This window comes from Microcaecilia unicolor, chromosome 1 (assembly GCF_901765095.1).
Source record: "Microcaecilia unicolor chromosome 1, aMicUni1.1, whole genome shotgun sequence".
Taxonomy (NCBI): domain Eukaryota; kingdom Metazoa; phylum Chordata; class Amphibia; order Gymnophiona; family Siphonopidae; genus Microcaecilia; species Microcaecilia unicolor.
Window position 1 is genome coordinate 518,526,074 of NC_044031.1, and position 17,270 is coordinate 518,543,343.

Genomic DNA, 17,270 nt, shown 5'->3' on the forward strand with positions numbered 1-17,270 from the left:
CATCAACTCTGAATTCTCCCCTGGCCTCTCCTCCATCCACCCATATCCAGGGCCCCCCTCCCTCCATCTCTCTCCCCTCTGAGTTCCAGGCCCCCTCCCCTTTGAGTTCCAGGACCCCCTCTCTCTCCTCTGAGTTCCATGCCCCCCATTCTCGTTCGAGTTCCACACCCCCGCGCCTCCCTCCGAGTTCCAGGACCCTCCTCCCCTCCGACTTGCAGGACACCTCCTCCCTCCCTCCGGAGGTCCACGGCCCCCCCTCGTCTGACTTCCACGCCCCTCCCTACCTCTCTCTCTCAGGCCCTGTTTCCAGAAGGGCGGGACCAGAGGCAGAGATGAGACACATGCGAAGGCAGTCTGAAGCGCCGCTCGCCTTCACTGTGGACGCCGTACCCCAAGATAAGAATTTTTAAAATACAGCCAGCACTTAGGAAGACGAGGGGCTGCCAGAGGACAGGTCGTGCTTGGAGGGCAGAGAGAGAGAGAGGGAGGGAGGCGCGGGGGCTTGCAACTATACAGAGTTCCCTCGAGGGCGGGGCGATTACGAACCCTATGAACACTACACGGCTTCACTGCCATGAAGTCAGCTTCAGAACGTTGGAGGTGCAAATTATTATATTAGATATTTTAACATTTAAAAAATATATTTGCTAAAAGTTATGGGATTTGTATATGCTGAAGCAGGGGTTCTTTTCTGGTTTTTAAGCTTTGGACTAGAACTATATAAAAATCTCTCAGGATTGGTCACCTGAAAGCAGACGTTTTGCAGTCTACGCTAGAGAGCTGTGGTACACGTTGGCTTGGAGTATTCCCATCTAGTAACGTTTTGGAGCAGTCATGTTTAGGAGATGCTTTTAAAGACACAGAAAATACTACGCTTGTATGAAATACGGCAACATCTATTGCTAAAGAGCAGCCCTGCCTGGTAGAGATTATTCTTGTCCTTTTCATCAACAATGGCAAATACAAAAGGCAACCAGGTATTATGATGTGTTCACATGCTGTCGTGCATATGGCATGATTAGAAAATTCCATGGCATTCAGCAAGACCCCTCCAGAACATTACTATCATAGACAGTGCTCTTCATCTCTAGAAAGGGATAGCATTTCCATTGTTGGAATAACTGGTCTTAAGCTACACAATGTTAGATTCATCTTTAAATAAACAATCAAAGCAATTTTTCACAGAATTATGTCAACAGAATGTACTAATCCTTTAAACACCGACAGCGTACATGCTGCTTCAGATCCATCCTGTAGCAACAGCTAATTCAGACAGCAAGTGCTAAACAAAAGGAGTGTGGACTAGATTCTATAAATGGAACTGAGAAATCAGCGCAGAAAGATGTAAGCTATAAAGGCTCTGCACCCATTATAGAAGAGTGGCTAAGCATATAAATGGTGCCTAACTTAAGGTGCTGGCAATACACCTGCTGAGAACAGGCATAAATGCTGGAGCATTAGCTAGGCACCCATCACGTCTATTCTATAACAATCCCCCGTTTAGTAAGCCGTGTGGCAATGCCAACACAGTGAACGGGTTGTGTCGGAATTAGCACTTGGCTTTGCAAACGGGGAATGTGCATAAATTCTGGGAACACCCTGGCCATGCCCCCTTGAATTTATGTGTGCATCTTTATAGAATACAATGCGCATGTACATCCCATTTAACGCCAATAATTGTTAACAACCAATTATCATTAACCAATTTACAAGTGCTCGTTGATTTGCACACACAAATTTAGTCTCCATATACAGAATCAGAGTGCATATTAATCACTCGGAGAAAAAGGGGCAAATTTTCAAAAAAGCAGCTAACAGCAAAAAATAAAAAAAAAAACTGCATGTACATTCTTTAGTATACACAAAACCAGCCAGTTTTCAAAACACAAAAAGGTACAAGGTTTGCTACACAGTTGTAACAGCACAAGTTAGTACTGTTAGTAACAATCCTATGGGAAATAGGTAAGAACTGTGTGGGATTTATAAGGTTAAGTGGTAATTCTGCAACCTACACAAGCAAGCACTGGAACTTCAACACATAAATTCCAGTTTTACAAAACTTGGCATCTAAAGGGAGCCAAGATAAAATTTTAGAGGTGGTTTTAAACACCTCAAAGGCAAGCACAACTGCGTGCACGATCACTCCTACAAAACTTGTTGGTCCAAACAAGTATTCAGCTGTCACCTGCCTTGGAGCAGGTACAAATGCTGATGTCTACATTTTGGAGAGTACGTGTGTATTGCCATCACAAAGTTGGATACACACACGTACTTTTCAGACCCAACCACAATATGCCTCCTAGGTGCCGTCGTTGATGATACGTTGAAACCTTGTGCTCAGTGTGCTGCTGCGGCTAAGAAAGCAAATAGAATGTTAGATAATATTAGGAAAGGAATGGAAAACAAAAATGAGGATGTTATAATGCCTTTATATTGCTCCATGGTGTGACTGCACCTTGAATATTGTGTGAAATTCTGGTCGCCGTATCTCAAAAAAAAGATATAGTGGAATTAGAAAAGGTGCAGAGAAGGGCAACGAAAATGATAAAGGGGATGGGATGACTTCCCTATGAGGAAAGGCTAAAGCGGCTAGGGCTCTTCAGCTTGGAGAAAAGGCGGCTGAGGGGAGATATGATAGAGGTCTATCAAATAATGAGTGGAACGGGTAGATGCGAAGCGTCAGTTTACGCTTTCTAAAAATACTAGGACTAGGGGGCATGCGATGAAGCTACAATGTAATAAATTTAAAACGAAATCAGAGAAAATATTTCTTCACTCAACGTGTAATTAAACTCTGGAATGTGGTAAAGGCGGTTAGCTTAGCGGAGTTTAAAAAAGGTTTGTACAGCTTCCTAAAAAAAAAGTCCATAGACCATTATTAAATGGACTTGGGGAGAATCCACTATTTCTGGAATTAGCAGTATAGAATGTTTTGTACTTTTGGGGGATCTTGCCAGGTATTTGTGACCTGAATTGGCCACTGTTGGAAACAGGATACTGGGCATGATGGACATTTTGTCTTTCCCAGTATGGCAATACTTATGTAAAATCCAACATGTTGCAACAGAACTATGCTGTGCTACTAAGGAAAGGGAATGGGACTTGATATACCACCTTTCTGTGGTTTTTGCAACTACATTCAAAGCGGTTTACATATTATATACAGGTACTCATTTGTACCTGGGGCAATGGAAGGTTAAATGACTTGCCCAGAGCCACAAGGAGCTGCAGTGGGAATTGAACCCAGTTCCCCAGAATCAAAGTCTGCTGCACTAACTACTAGGCTACTCCTCCACTACAGTTTTATATCCCACCTTATCCCTTAGTCAGGTTCAGAGTGAGTTACATAAAAATATTTTTTAAAAATCACACACATATCCCATCTACACACAAGCTTTGTTTGAACCCAAGTAAAACCGAGCTTGTATTCGTCATAGCACAAGTGGGCACATACCAGACATCAAAATCTCGTTTGGAAAATATGAACTCCCCCTCAAATCACAAGTCAGGAACCTTGGAATACAGCTTGATTCAACACTTACTCTGATCCCCAAAATCCAAGAAACTTTCAAGAGCAGATTCTATCACTTGTGACAACTATGCTGTCTGTCTCCTTATATTGAGGAGGAAAACCTCGTCTCAGTTGTACAAGCCATGATAACATCTACACTGGATTATTGTAATGCAATCTACACTGGTCTGACTACAAAGGCTTTGCACCAGTTCCAATTGATTCAGAATGCTGTAGCAAGACTAATAGAAGATTGTAAGCGACATGACCACATCATACCATTTTTGCATAAAATTCACTGGCTACCAGCGAGTCAAATTTTAAAACTCTGTTTGACCTTCAAGGCCCTTAAGGGAATGGCCCAGAGTACTTGAACAGGATCTCCCTCTACACGTCTTCAAGGTCACTAAGGTCCTCTCAAAGAGTTTCCTTAACCACATCCTCCCCAAAGGACATCACACAATGTGATACCCACAAGCGATACTTCTCCGAAGTAGCCCCCACGTTCTGGAATGCACTCCCTGAAAGGCTTCACTTAACACAAGACCATTTGTACTTCAGGAAGCAGTGACATCTTGGATCTTCAACTAGGACTTGAACGGATGAAGTAAATGACGCAGGCTGCACATATTAAGCAGGACACGTTTATCCACTCCTACCCTAGCCAAGATAATGTTCAAGCACACCTTGCAATGCTCTTAAAACTAGTCCCTTATTTTCTTACGCCTGTTACTCTACTTTATCTATATGTTCCATCTTTGCTTATACCCTACGCTGTCCATTAAAATGTTTTAATGTGTTGGCATTTAAGTATTATACTATGCCATTTAAGTAGTATACTATGCCATACTTTGTATTGTTCAAATATTTTTACTGCGGCAATTGTCTATTGCTTATGTTTTACTTATTCTTGCTATACACTGCCTTGAGTGAATTCTTTCAAAAAGATGGTAAATAAATCCTAATAAATAAATATAAGCAAACAGTCACTTTTGAAGAGCCCTTTTATTAAGCTGTAGTAAGCACTAATCTCTGCTTACCACGGGTTAAAATGCACTACTGTAGGGCATGTTCAGGTGCCCTGCGACATGCTTGTGTTACCCACGTGCTAAAAAAGTAAAACATTTTTAGCGCTGGGGGTGTGTTTGGGAGTAGAAAGTGGGCACAATTATGCTAAATCAGTTAGCATGCTAATTGATTAGTGTCCGAGTCATTACAGCGTACAAAATAGGTGTCGGTAAGTGCTCATGTGCTAATGGGAAAGTTAGCATGTAGCCTTTACTGCAGAAATAGAGAAATCAGCCATTCATCGGCAGCGCTAAAAGTGGCCTTAGCGTACAGAAAGACCCAAGCTGGGGATAGCGCTTAACATACACGAAAACACATGGTCCTTCTAAAATGATTGAACATGTACATCAGAAACAAACTCCAAGTGTATTTTACAAAGGATTACACAAGTGATCATCTTCAAATCTCAGAAACGCTAAAAATCCTTGGAATCACTATCGACCGCCACCTAACGCTTGAAACTCACGCTAACAACACAACAAAAAAAGATGTTTTACAGCATGTGGAAACTAAAAAGGATAAGACCATACTTCCCAAGATCCGTCTTTCGCAGCCTAGTGCAATCCCTTGTGCTCAGCCATTTGGATTATTGCAACTCATTATACGCAGGTTGCAAAGAACAAACACTGAGGAAACTTCAAACAGCCCAGAATACAGCAGCCAGACTCATCTTTGAAAAGCCAAAATATGAAAGTGCAAAACCATTAAGAGAGAAACTGCACTGGCTTCCACTCAAGGAACGCGTCACTTTTAAAGTATGCACATTAGTCCACAAAATCATTCACGGCGAAGCCCCAGCCTACGTCTGAGTTGATAGACTTACCACCCAGAAATGCCAAATGATCATCCCGAACCTTCCTTAACCTCCACTTCCCCAACAGCAAAGGCGTGAAATACAAAGCGCTACACGCGTCAACCTTTTCTCACATGAGCACGCAGTTTTGGAATACACTGCCGCGCAACCAAAGAACAACCAACGAGCAAGCTTCCTTCCGCAGATTATTGAAGACCCATCTTTTTGAAAAAATTTACGGAAAGAAACAAAACACAAAGTCCACACTTCCTGTTCACTAATGCATCATACATTCACCTCTGAACTCCCATTCCCGTATTATCACATCACTCATACCTTTACTCACAGAAAGATATATACCATACGCCTTCATGCCTTTTTATCGCCCTCTAAGCTCCCATGGAGGGGCATAATCGAACGAAAACGTGTATCTCCATGGGCGTTTATCTCCGAGAACGGGTCCATGAAGGGGCGGACCGAACCGTATTTTCGAAAAAAATAGACATCCATGTTTTATTCGACAATTTGTGAGCTGGGCGTTTTTGTTTTTCAGTGATAATGGAAAATGAAAGCGCCCAGCTCAAAAACGAATAAATCCAAGGCATTTGTTCATGGGAGGGGCCAGGAGTCGTAGTGCACATGCCAGGACACCAACCGGGCACCCTAGGGAGCACTTTTACAAAACAAAAAAGGTAAAAGAGCTCCCAGGTGCATAGCACCCTTCCCTTGGGTGTTGAGCCCCCCAAATCCCCCTCAAAACCCACCGCCCACAAGTCTACACCATTACTATAGCCCTAAGGGGTGAAGGGGGGCACCTACATGTGGGTACAGTGGGTTTGGGGGGCAGTGTGGAGGGCTCCCATTTACCAGCACAAGTGTAACAGGTGGGGGGGGGATGGGCCTGGGTCTACCTGCCTGACGTCCACTGCACCCCCTAATAACTGCTCCAGTGACCTGCATACTGCTGCCAGGGAGGTGGGTATGACATTTGAGGGTGAACATAAAAAGTTGTGAAACAGCATATTTTTGTGGTGGGAGGGGGTTTGTGACCACTGGGGGAGTCAGGGGAGGTCATCCCCGACTCCCTCCAGTGGTCATCTGGTCATTTAGGGCACTTTTGGGGCCCTATTCGTGGAAAAACAGGGTCCAGGAAAAGTGCCCTAAATTCTCGCTAAAAACGCATATTTTTTCCATTATCGGCGAAAGGCGCCTATCTCTGATCGGACGATAACCACGCCCCAGTTCCGCCTTCACCACGCCTTTGGCACGCCCCCACCAACTTTGTCCGCATCCGCGACGGAGTGCAGTTGAAAATGTCCAAATTCGGCTTTCGATTATACCGCTTTATTCGTTTTTGTGAGATAAACGTCTATCTCCCGATTTGGGTCGCAATATAGGTGTTTTTCTTTTTCAATTATAAGCTGGATTGTTTCCTTCCAAAGTTGCAATGCCTATGTTCCATTATTACATTCCTTAACGACACCTCAATTGTTTCGCTTAACCCCGCACAATGTAATCCATAACTATCTGTAACAAATTGTATTTCCAACATTCAACTCATATTGTAAGCCACACTGAACCCGCAAAAAGGTGGGAAATTGTGGGATACAAATGCAATAAATAATAATAATAATAATCTCTGAGAAAAGGTAACTAAAGTCACCTCTGGTTCTGCCCCAGCGCATGCCATTTCCGGCACTAGAAGAAATATTGAAAAAATATTTCCACAGGGGGTTACCTGGCAGTAATCGCTGCCCAGTTACTGTAGGGTTAGCGCAGGAGCACTTACCACCACACCTCAGTGGGTAGTGGTAAGTGTTCCCACCTCTAAAATGACCGCATGGCAAGTGTAAACTTACCACTCGGCCATTTATTTTTGGCTATTTTCACCCACCGCGGTAAAAGGAGCCCTGGGCTAGCGGTGGCGGCTGGCTTTGCTACGCGCTAGGGCCCCTTTTAACGCAACGGGTGAAAATAGCCAAAAATGAAATGGCCATGCACTAAGTTCTCTTCCAGGAAAGTTTGTGCCAGGTCCGAAGAAGCGTAGAAGGGTTGGCTGTGAAGAGCAGGTATCTAGCACCATCCCCTCTCTCACTCCAATCCACCCATCCTGATCGGATTGCTTTCTGCAATGGGTCCCATCCTGACCTGGCACCCCTCCCCCGATATAGAAAAAAAAAAAAGAAGTTGCCCAACCCTCCAAAGAAATTCCCCGTTAGTCTAGTAACCCCTCCAAGATTCCTGGTAGTCTAGTGGGATAGGTTGACAGTCTCACAACCCGAAGCCTACATTCCTGATCCCGTGCCTCAAGACAGGAGAGATGCACTGTCAGCAGCAAAACAGAGACACCCTGCCCCGCACAGTGCATTCTGGGATGTACTGGGTGACGTCAATTGGCCATATCAGGGATATTTTCGGGGGGGGGGGGGTGCCACTACACACCAAGGATACGTTTTGAAGTGTGTAGGAAGAGGTGTCAGGGCATCGGATGGGGTGAGGAGCTGATGTATGTCATGGCATGTGTGTGCTTTATTTTTTTTAAATGTCAACTCTTCTTGTCAGTACCTGAGCCAATCACTGCTTAGGTTGTGACAGGAAAGGTAATGAGCCGTGGATTACTAGCACAGTTTTAACGTGGCAGCTATTTGCATGCTTATTGATTACAGAATGCCACTATTTTGTTTGGGTTTTTTTTTTTTTTTGCACAAGTTTCACAGTAGAGTGCGGATCTACTGCAAGGCTTTCTGCATGGGCCCCTCAATAAGTGCAACCAATCACAGAGGAATGTCAGACAGCCTGTCTTCTTAAAGCAACTAATATGATTCATTCTAAATAATGAACCACAAAAATGGTAGCTTTATTTATACTTAAGGAGCCCAGATATATCAGGCCTACTAAGATGGTAGGCCTGATAAATCTGGAAACCCAAAGTACATAAACTAAGTTCATTTCACCTTACCAGCCTTTCTGTGCAATGCACACTTTAAACAGATTAATGTTGAATGCTTTGATTTATGACCGTTATGTTCTGTGTCTGGCATAATAAGAACACACATCGTCAGCACTATTTTATTTTTAATTGGAACATAGCTTTATTTTAACAACATTCATTGTGATTAAGGCAATGAACTTCTAACTGCTTGTTTTCCCCATAAAGATCATTAACAAGTAGAGTTATGCTGGTTGGTAGTGGAGGAGTTGCCTAATGGTTAGAGAGCACTGTGCTGACAACCGGGAAACCTGGTTCAAATCCCACAGCTACTCCCTGCGATATTGAGGAAGTCACTTAACCCTCCATTACTTCAGGTACAAACTGTTTAGTATAGAGCCGTTTGGTTTTGCAGATCAGCCAGCTTTGTATATATAACTTACTAGCCGTTGAGCCCGTTAAAGCAGGCTTTTGGGTCGCCGCTGCCCCCTCCCCCCCCCCCCCCCCCCCCAGTCGCCGACCCGTCTCTTCACTATTCAACTTACATCTCCGGAGCAGGCAGATCAGCTGAGCTCCCATCGGCCTTCCTTCTCTGCCTGTGTCCCGCCCTTGTGTGACATAACGTTGGCGAGGGTGGGACACAGGCAGGGAAGGAAGGCCAATGGCAGCTCAGCTGATCTGCCTGCTCTGGAGATGTAAGTTGAATAGCGAAGAGACGGGCCGGGTGGAGGGGTGGCGGCGGTGGCGACTCTGGGGGGGGAGGGGGAGCGGTGGTGACCTCGGCGGTTCCCTCCCCTTCGCGCAGTTTCCCTCTCTGTCCCCCCCCCCCCCCCCCGTCATCACGTATTGACGCAGGGGCAGGACAGAGAAGGAAGTCTACTGCGCTTTTGCGAGTGAGTAGGGTCACTCGCCGTTTATATGTTTGATTCCCTTATCTATGATCTATAGCTATAGCCTGTGTCTTCTTGACCTTCTCAGGGACAACAGACAGGTTTGCTTGGCCTAAAATAATGGGCCATAAACTTTAAAGCCTCTGTTTGTTTCAAACAGACTAATACAGAGAAGCACGTTCAGTGAAGGAAATATGAGTGTTAAGATATTGAGGGAGATTTGGTGTTGCAAAGGGCAAATGATGAATCTTTGAGAAAAATACCAAAGAAACAGAATTATGTGAAGGTGACCTTAGAGGTCAGAGTTGAAGAATACCAGATAAGTAAGAGAAAATATAAGGCATTAAGTGATTGGACAAAACTAAGCTTCAGTAGTCTGACAGCTGAGAGAGAGAGAATAAATTAGAATTCAAATATCTGTAATACTGAGGTAAATGAATTTTTATTGTAACCAATTATTTACTCTAATAAATTTTAGCATTATTATAAAAAAGACAAACTGAACTCAAGTGTTTTCCCTTTGCCAGAAAGGCTTGCATTTTTCTAGTCTCTTCTGTTCAGCTCCCTTTAGAGGCAAGAAGGGAGTGCCCTACACAAACAAAACTTAGGGGCCCTTTTGCTAAACCCTGTTTAAGTGCTAGTGCATACTTAATACAGAATAAAGGCCTACCATAAAATGCGTTAAAGCGTTTTGTAGTAGTTTGCCTCTTAGTGTGTATGATTTTTTTTTTTTTTTTGGGGGGGGGGGGTGACATAGGAAGTGAATGGGCATGTTCCACCCTCCGCATATGGCATTTCTAGTGCTAGCGGAAATATTTAAAAATATTCCCACAGGGGGTTATCCAGTGGTAAATCGGGCAGCGTCGCACACTACCTGGTTATTGCCAGGTTAGCACAGGAGCCCTTACACCCACCTCAATAGGTGGTGGTATGTGCTCTTCTACCCCCCCCCCCCCCCCCCACCATGGTCATGCAATAAGACCAATCTTACCGCATGGCCAAGTCTATTTTTAGCCTTTTTACCCACTGCTAGTGCAGGCCCCTTTTTTACCGCAGCATAGTGAAAGGGCCCCAAAGTCAGCAGCATAAATTTTTTGGCCCCAAGTTTCCCTTTGAAAGCACTGACTGGACAGGAGAAGTCCAATGGTACAAATGCACCATGTGCATACAAGTGGAAGGAAGTTTCAGTCTGTGAAATTTACCTAATTAAGGGGCCCTTTTACAAAGGTGCGCTGAAAAATGGCCTGTGGTGGTGTAGATGTGTGTTTTGGGTGCGTGCAGAATCATTTTTCAGTGCACCTGTAAAAAAAATGCCTTTTTTTAAATGTTTGCCGAAAATGGACGTGCGGCTAAATGAAAATTGGCGTATGTCCATTTTGGGTCCCAGACCTTACCGCCAGCCATTGACCTAGCAGTAAGGTCTCACGTGGTAACCGGGCGGTAATGGTCTATGTGCGCAGAATGATGATTACCGCCCGTGCACCAGAAAATAAAAATATTTTCTGGCGAGCCTAGTGGACGTGCGTCAAAAATGAAATTACCGCAAGGGCCACGTGGTAGCTGGGTGGTAAAATTGATGTGTGTTGGGCATGCGTAGGCACCTATGTGGCTTTGTAAAAGGGCCCCTAACTAATTACCTGGTCAAATCCTCTCTGTCTTTTCGGTGGCATCAAAGTCAGATATTTTGTTTTGCTTCTATTTGTAAAGCCTTTTTGCCGCTAAAATGTATACCTCAGGCACATTGTCCATAAATCTCACTGTTTGGGGCAGTCCACATTTGGCATCGCCTGTCTGTTGCAGAGGCAATTAAAAGATAAAAATGACTTGCCCAGTTCCCTGATTCTCAGCCCATTGCAGTCCCCCATACTCACTCACAAGCTGCTACTCTGCTGCAAACTCCAAAACAAGACCCTGTAGTTTTCCCTCCATACTACTACTGGAAAAGTGAAGTGTAGCATGGGGGGGGGGGGGGGGGGGGGGGCGGTGAGTGGCGGAGATGAACCTAGATTCTAGGGTTACAGCAGGGAAAGAGTGAATGTTACTGTCTGCATGTGCGTGCATGTATGCTGTGGGGGAGGGAGTTAAATAATACTAGTAAAAAAGGCCCGTTTCTGACACAAATGAAACGGGCGCTAGCAAGGTTTTCTTCGGCTCCCCTGCAGCCACCCATGTCCAGCGACCCTCCTCTCTCCCCTGCCCCCCCCTCCAGCCACCCATATCCAGCAATCCTCCTCTGGACATGGATCAGCTGTGAGGCTACGGTGATGTCAGCCTGATCTACGGAGCCTAGCAGACCAACTCGGAAGGAGCCACGGTCCCAGGCAGCAAGACAGAACGTTAGAGGTGAGAATTATTATATAGGATATATATATATGATCTATAGTAGAGGTCCACACATGTATGTTTGCCAAATACAGTGTTAGTCTAAGTGTAGGTCACAGCCTTATTCTTTATTGCAGGAGTGATTGTTGTACTCTGTATTTTCACAAGTCATCTCATTCTCAGACATTACTGTACAGCATAATTTGGAATTACAATTATTTTAAAGAGGCACAATTTATTCCTCCTACACAGTGTAGGCTTTATTATTTAAGCTTTGGATTTTACCAATACGTTCACCATACCAAAGCAACTTAGTGAAAATTATTATAAAATTTAATGAGCAGCTGCTTTTTTTTTTTTTAAGCCAGGAGATACTTGAAACCAAGTGGGTCATAAAAGTAACTGCCCAACCAAAGAATTTGGAAAACATTTTGCTTCAACAAAGCAGCACCTGCAACCACATAAATGTAGGCCTACCCTGAGCATCAGTGTTAAACACAGCTGGTTACAGAAACACACACATGCTGAATAAACCCTTGCTGTACAAAATCAGACAAAGAAAAATTCTACTGACTAGTGTAAATTGGAAAACAGTCACACAGAGCACAGTAAGACAGCATTTCAAATGTACGGTTCTAAGACAGACATATGATCGGTTAGTGAAAATGGATCTAAATGCAGTCTCGCCTGGGATTCAGGCAGGGGTACAAAGGTATTAAGACACCTTAGGCAACCTGCAACCCCCCCCCCAATTATTTTCATGCTTCTAGTCTCCCCCATAGATTTTGTAATTACATACTAATCTTTGTTATGTACATATGCAATATGAGCAATTTCCAAAAGCCATTCACCTGGGTAAATGGATGTTTATCCCACATAAATTAGCTTTTTCAAAATTACCTGCCCTCCCTACAGGTAAAGTACATGCTGATGGTTCTTCATCTGGCTGTTATAGCTGCTCTTTGCTGCCTGCTAAAATGTTGCAGCCCTAGACAGCTTCCTAGTTTGCCATGGTTACAACCAACCCTGGGTTGATAAGAACAGCCATACTGGGTCAGACCAATGGCCCATCTAGCCTAGTATCCTGCTTCCAACAGTGGCCAATCCAGGTCACAAGTACCTGGCAGAAACCCAATTAGTAGCAGCAAGTAAGCAGTTCAGGTACTTCTGGGCACATAAAATATATTCAACCATCATCAAAAGCAGCACCTGAAACCCAGTGCTTTACATAAGTACATAAGTACATAAGTAATGCCATACTGGGAAAAGACCAAGGGTCCATCGAGCCCAGCATCCTGTCCACGACAGCGGCCAATCCAGGCCAAGGGCACCTGGCAAGCTTTCCAAATGTACAAACATTCTATACATGTTATTCCTGGAATTTTGGATTTTTCCTTCTTCCATTTTGATCCTCTTCCACTTGAAGTTCAGGGCCAGCATTTTTTTTTTTGGGGGGGGGGGGGGGGGGGGTAATTAGGGCAACTGCCCTGGATCTCCTGGAGTGGAGGAGTGGCCTAGTGGTTAGAGTGGTGGACTTAGGTCCTGGGGAACTGGGTTTGATTCCCACTGCAGGCACAGGCAGCTCCTTGTGACTCTGGGCAAGTCACTTAACCCTCCATTGCCCCAGGTACAAATAAGTACCTAAGCCGCATTGAGCCTGCCATGAGTGGGAAAGCGCGGGGTACAAATATAAAATAATAATAATAATATAGGGGTATCAAGCCTGTCCTAAGCTGAAGTTGGCACCATCTGCCAACAGGATTTGGGGCTTGCTTCCAAATGTCTGGTCTGGGTCCCAGCATGTTTAACACTGGCCCTGTTAGAAGAGAGCGGAGGACACAGACTGGTTTACCCCACACCCTGCTTCTCTTTAGTCAGCTGTATTTTAAAAGTAGCAATTTTTTTTAATTTAATGTGGACACTTTAACTAAATATTTTCATATGTTGCAATGCTTACTGGTTCTTTTGAATCTCACCACATTTGGGGATCATTTACTAAAATGTGTACAAAATGGGCAGATAATGTACAAATGCCAACCTTTAATAAATGAAACCCTCAACGTTTTGGACTGCAGCACTAATATTCACTTGCTGTAGACGTGTCTCTCACTTGCTACAGTTACAGACATAAAGTTGCCAGTCATTAGAATTCAGACACTCTATCTCCAATCACTGCAGCTGCCCTGAAATTTTGTATGTTGCTAAAGAAACCTTATCACTTCATTCACTGTAAATCATCCTGCAAGTTATGTGCAAGTCAATAAAAATAAAAACCTGTGTGCACAATGAGAACACCAGTTCCCCACTCTTCCTTACTGCAAAATTGGCTTTACTGGCGAGAAGTTCAAGCACCTACTGTTAACAAGAACCTGTCCCTAATAAGAAATGCACATGCAGAAGCAGATCTGCCTGAACAAGTACAGAAAATCTGTACGTCGGTGATTGTGGCTAGCATAGAGATGGCAAAATCCACAGACCTTTATCTCTGCGGGAAAAATTCAGCTCATAGAAATCAACTGCACATTTTTGACAGAACACAGAAACTAGCAGCATTCAACCTCTTCTTTTCACTCACAAGCTTATTAACGGGGGATACCTGCAGAATTAGTGAATTCCTCAATTTTCGTTACATGGAAAATGTCAATTATTTTTGTAATAACCTCCTTAATCATTAAGTGATGATAAGGGAGTCAATAACGTTCCACCCTTAGGGCACTCTCCATGGCTTAGGACCATGGCCCTCAGAAACTCTTAAGGCTGCAAGGCAGGGGAGATTGGTACCCAGCGGCACACAGTGCTCCTTTCTCTCAACCACGTGCCCAAAGTTAGGAATTAAAGGTGCACTGTAGGAAAATGCCATCGAGCAGAAACACCTTGCTGGAGGAATAGATAACCACGCAGCGCCGGAGTCAACTGCAGCTCCGACTACAAACCGAAGCCACTGTGGCTGCTGGTCACAGACAGTGCGCGCAAGGCTGGGTCAGCACTTTGGAAAGTTGTGCGGTGGGCGTGCGCGAGGCGCCACTCACCTCCGTCGCCGTAGGTTTCCACGCCGTAGCCATCCTGGAGTCCGTTACTCCACGTCCCCTCGTACCTGGCCGGGGTGCTGAGGCTCTGGCGGATGCCGTAGCGTCCCTTGAACCCGTGCGACCATTCCCCCCGGTACATCCACTTGCCCTTCGTCTCTATGCCCAAGCCGTGCCGCTTGCCCTGCGCCCAGTAGCCCTGGTACGTGTTGCCGCTGGGCCAGGTGTACACCCCCACTACCTCGAAGCCATGGGACCACGAGCCCGAGTACTCGCCCTGGCCCCTGGGGCCCGTGCAAATGCCGTGCCCGTGGGCTTTGCCATCCTCCCAGCCGCCGCAGTAGGTGCCGCCATCGTCAAAGTCGAACCTTCCGCCCGTCATTCAGGGGTGGGAGGGAAAATAAATTTTCAAAAAAACAAACTGGGAGAAGCAAACGGTGTGCGCGCGCGAGGAACCCCCCTCCAGCTGGAACCCTGTGTCGGGCCGCACGCGCTCGCCTTGCAGAGCAGCTGCTGGTGGAGCCGAAGAGAACTAGCGCCTCCCCAGCTACTGACCTTCAGCTCGGCTTCACCCCCTGAGGCTCCGCCCCCGTCCCGCCCCTTCTCCTTCCTCGCACGCTTGCTGAGCTCGCACCCAGCCTGGCCAACCAGCTCGGGAAGGTGCACCCGTGTGCAATAGGGCAGCAGAAAACGAAAATGATAACAACGGGGGTGGGTTTCAGTTTTACTGGTGATTTGGAAACGCTGTCGCCAGGTGTGCTTCCTTGTTCTTGGAAGTGAAAATGCATTCGCAAACTCAAGGAAAGAAATGTGAATAATGACATTATTTATAGCTCGAGCTGCTTCCAGCGTATATACAAGAATCATTTAAACACATTTTAAGTGCTTTCTCATCTGAAATATGTGTTCAAATAATTCATGGACGATATTGCAGATTCTAGTGGTCCGACTGTAATGACTTGACTTTGCTTGTGTACCTTCTCAGGTTGCATTTCTAAAACATTCTTATTACACGATTGCTTAAGTAAACATTACTTTCGCAGTTCAAGGAGAGTTTTGAGTTTTAGGCTGTATTTCATTCGAAAGTACAATTCATTGCCCGTGCCTTCCTCTCAAATCTAATCTTCAGGCTGGCGTGCTTGAGACTTTTCCTGGAGTGGCCCTGAGTGAGAACGTACTGTACTGTGCCTGGAGGGCAGTTGCATTATCTCTCAGCTCATTCCTGGGAAATCAACAGCCTTTATGAGGAATTGTTTTATCTTTGAATCCTAGGTGCATGCATGTTTCATTCTGACCACTTTGCTTTTTCCTACTGGCCATTCCTCTCCCTATCCTTAGAGTGATTCACATTTACCACTACTCTTTGTTGTTTCCCACTCATTCAGTTCCTAACCCCTGGGGAAGCCTCTCAAAGCAAACCAGACTTGCAACTTTTCATTTATAAAAGTGGACTAACACGGCTACCACACCTCTCTAGACAATCTAAATGAAATATTTTGCGGCTAATGCACAGAGGCTTTCGGCCACTGCTTTACTGTGCACGGAAGCAGTGACCCAAAGTCCTATGCTAATGAGCTCGCTAATATTAAAATGAGCTCATTAGCGATTCCCTCCAATGCTCAGAAAACTGGCTCACCCCCTCCCCCCTGCCCTAATAACTAAAACCTACCAATAGCTCCCGAGCTGTTGGTAAGTCTATTGCTGATCTCAGTATCAGCCCTTCTGACCCATGTCTTCTCCCCACAGGAGGGTGGCATCTTCCAGCTTCCTCTAGGGACGGTTCCTGTCCTTTGATGGCCTTGCTCCTGTCTCTGCTTAAGAACCTGGAAAAGAAACACACCATCCAACCTGGCCTTGCTCCTGTCTCTGCTTAAGAACCTAGCAAAACTATCCAACCTGTAAGAGCAGTACATTTAATGGCAAAAGGCTGGGAACTGTGAAGTCAGGTTCAAATCCCACCGATGCAGCCTTCACACCAAGTCCAAACCCCCCAATCACTGGACAAGTGCACAAGAGCTGCACCAGGAACATTTCTCCCCCTTTACCGATCAATGCTCAACACTGACAGTGTGCATATAATTTGCATGCTGTTAGTGTTGAGCAATGGTCACTAAATCAAAATCGATGTTGCAGCCGTTGCATTCTGGCACTATTCTCTATAGCAGCAGAGTTCTGTGCATCTCCCCCCCCCCCCCCCCCCCCCCAGCGGTATGTCAAGACTGAAATAAATTTGGAAACTTGGAAATATCTGTGTTATTGACATACCCTGGTGCTTTTCTTTGTGGAATAGGATTTGTTTATTACCCTCTGGGATCTGTTTTGGGACCGGTGCTATTTAACAAATTTATAAATGATCTGGAAATCAGAACAAGTGAGGTGATTACATCTGAGGATGACACAAAACTATTCAAGGTTGCTAAAACATGTGGACTGTGAAAAGTTGCAGGAAGACGTTAGGAAACTGGAATACAGAGCATCCAAATGGCAGATGAAATTTGATATAGACAAATGCAAAGTGATGCATATTGGGAAGAATAATCCGAATCATAGTTACCTCATGCTAGGATCCACCTTGGGGGTCAGCACTCAAGAAAAAAATCTAAGTGTTGTTGTAGACAATACACTGAAATCTTTTGCCCAGTGTGCAGTGGTTGCCAAAAAAGTAAACAAGATGCTAGGAATTATTAGGAAGTGGATGGTAAATAAGACCAAGAATACTATGATGGAGGTT

At 45.0% G+C, this 17,270-nt stretch overlaps 1 protein-coding gene across 2 annotated transcripts in view; it reads right to left on the reverse strand.

The window, feature by feature from the left end:
• The window catches only part of JPH1 (junctophilin 1), a 284,417-nt gene extending 269,336 nt beyond the window's left edge, over positions 1–15,081 (reverse strand). Inside the window, exon 1 of one of the 2 annotated variants that reach the window (XR_003943505.1) lies at positions 14,543–15,081. Coding sequence is in view for 1 of the 2 variants with exons in the window: in XM_030215656.1 (XP_030071516.1) it covers positions 14,543–14,921 (379 nt within the window). In the remaining variant the exon portion in view is untranslated. The remainder of the gene's footprint in view (positions 1–14,542) is intronic. The other variant, XM_030215656.1, reaches the window with a different exon arrangement.
• Between the last annotated feature and the right edge of the window lie 2,189 nt (positions 15,082–17,270).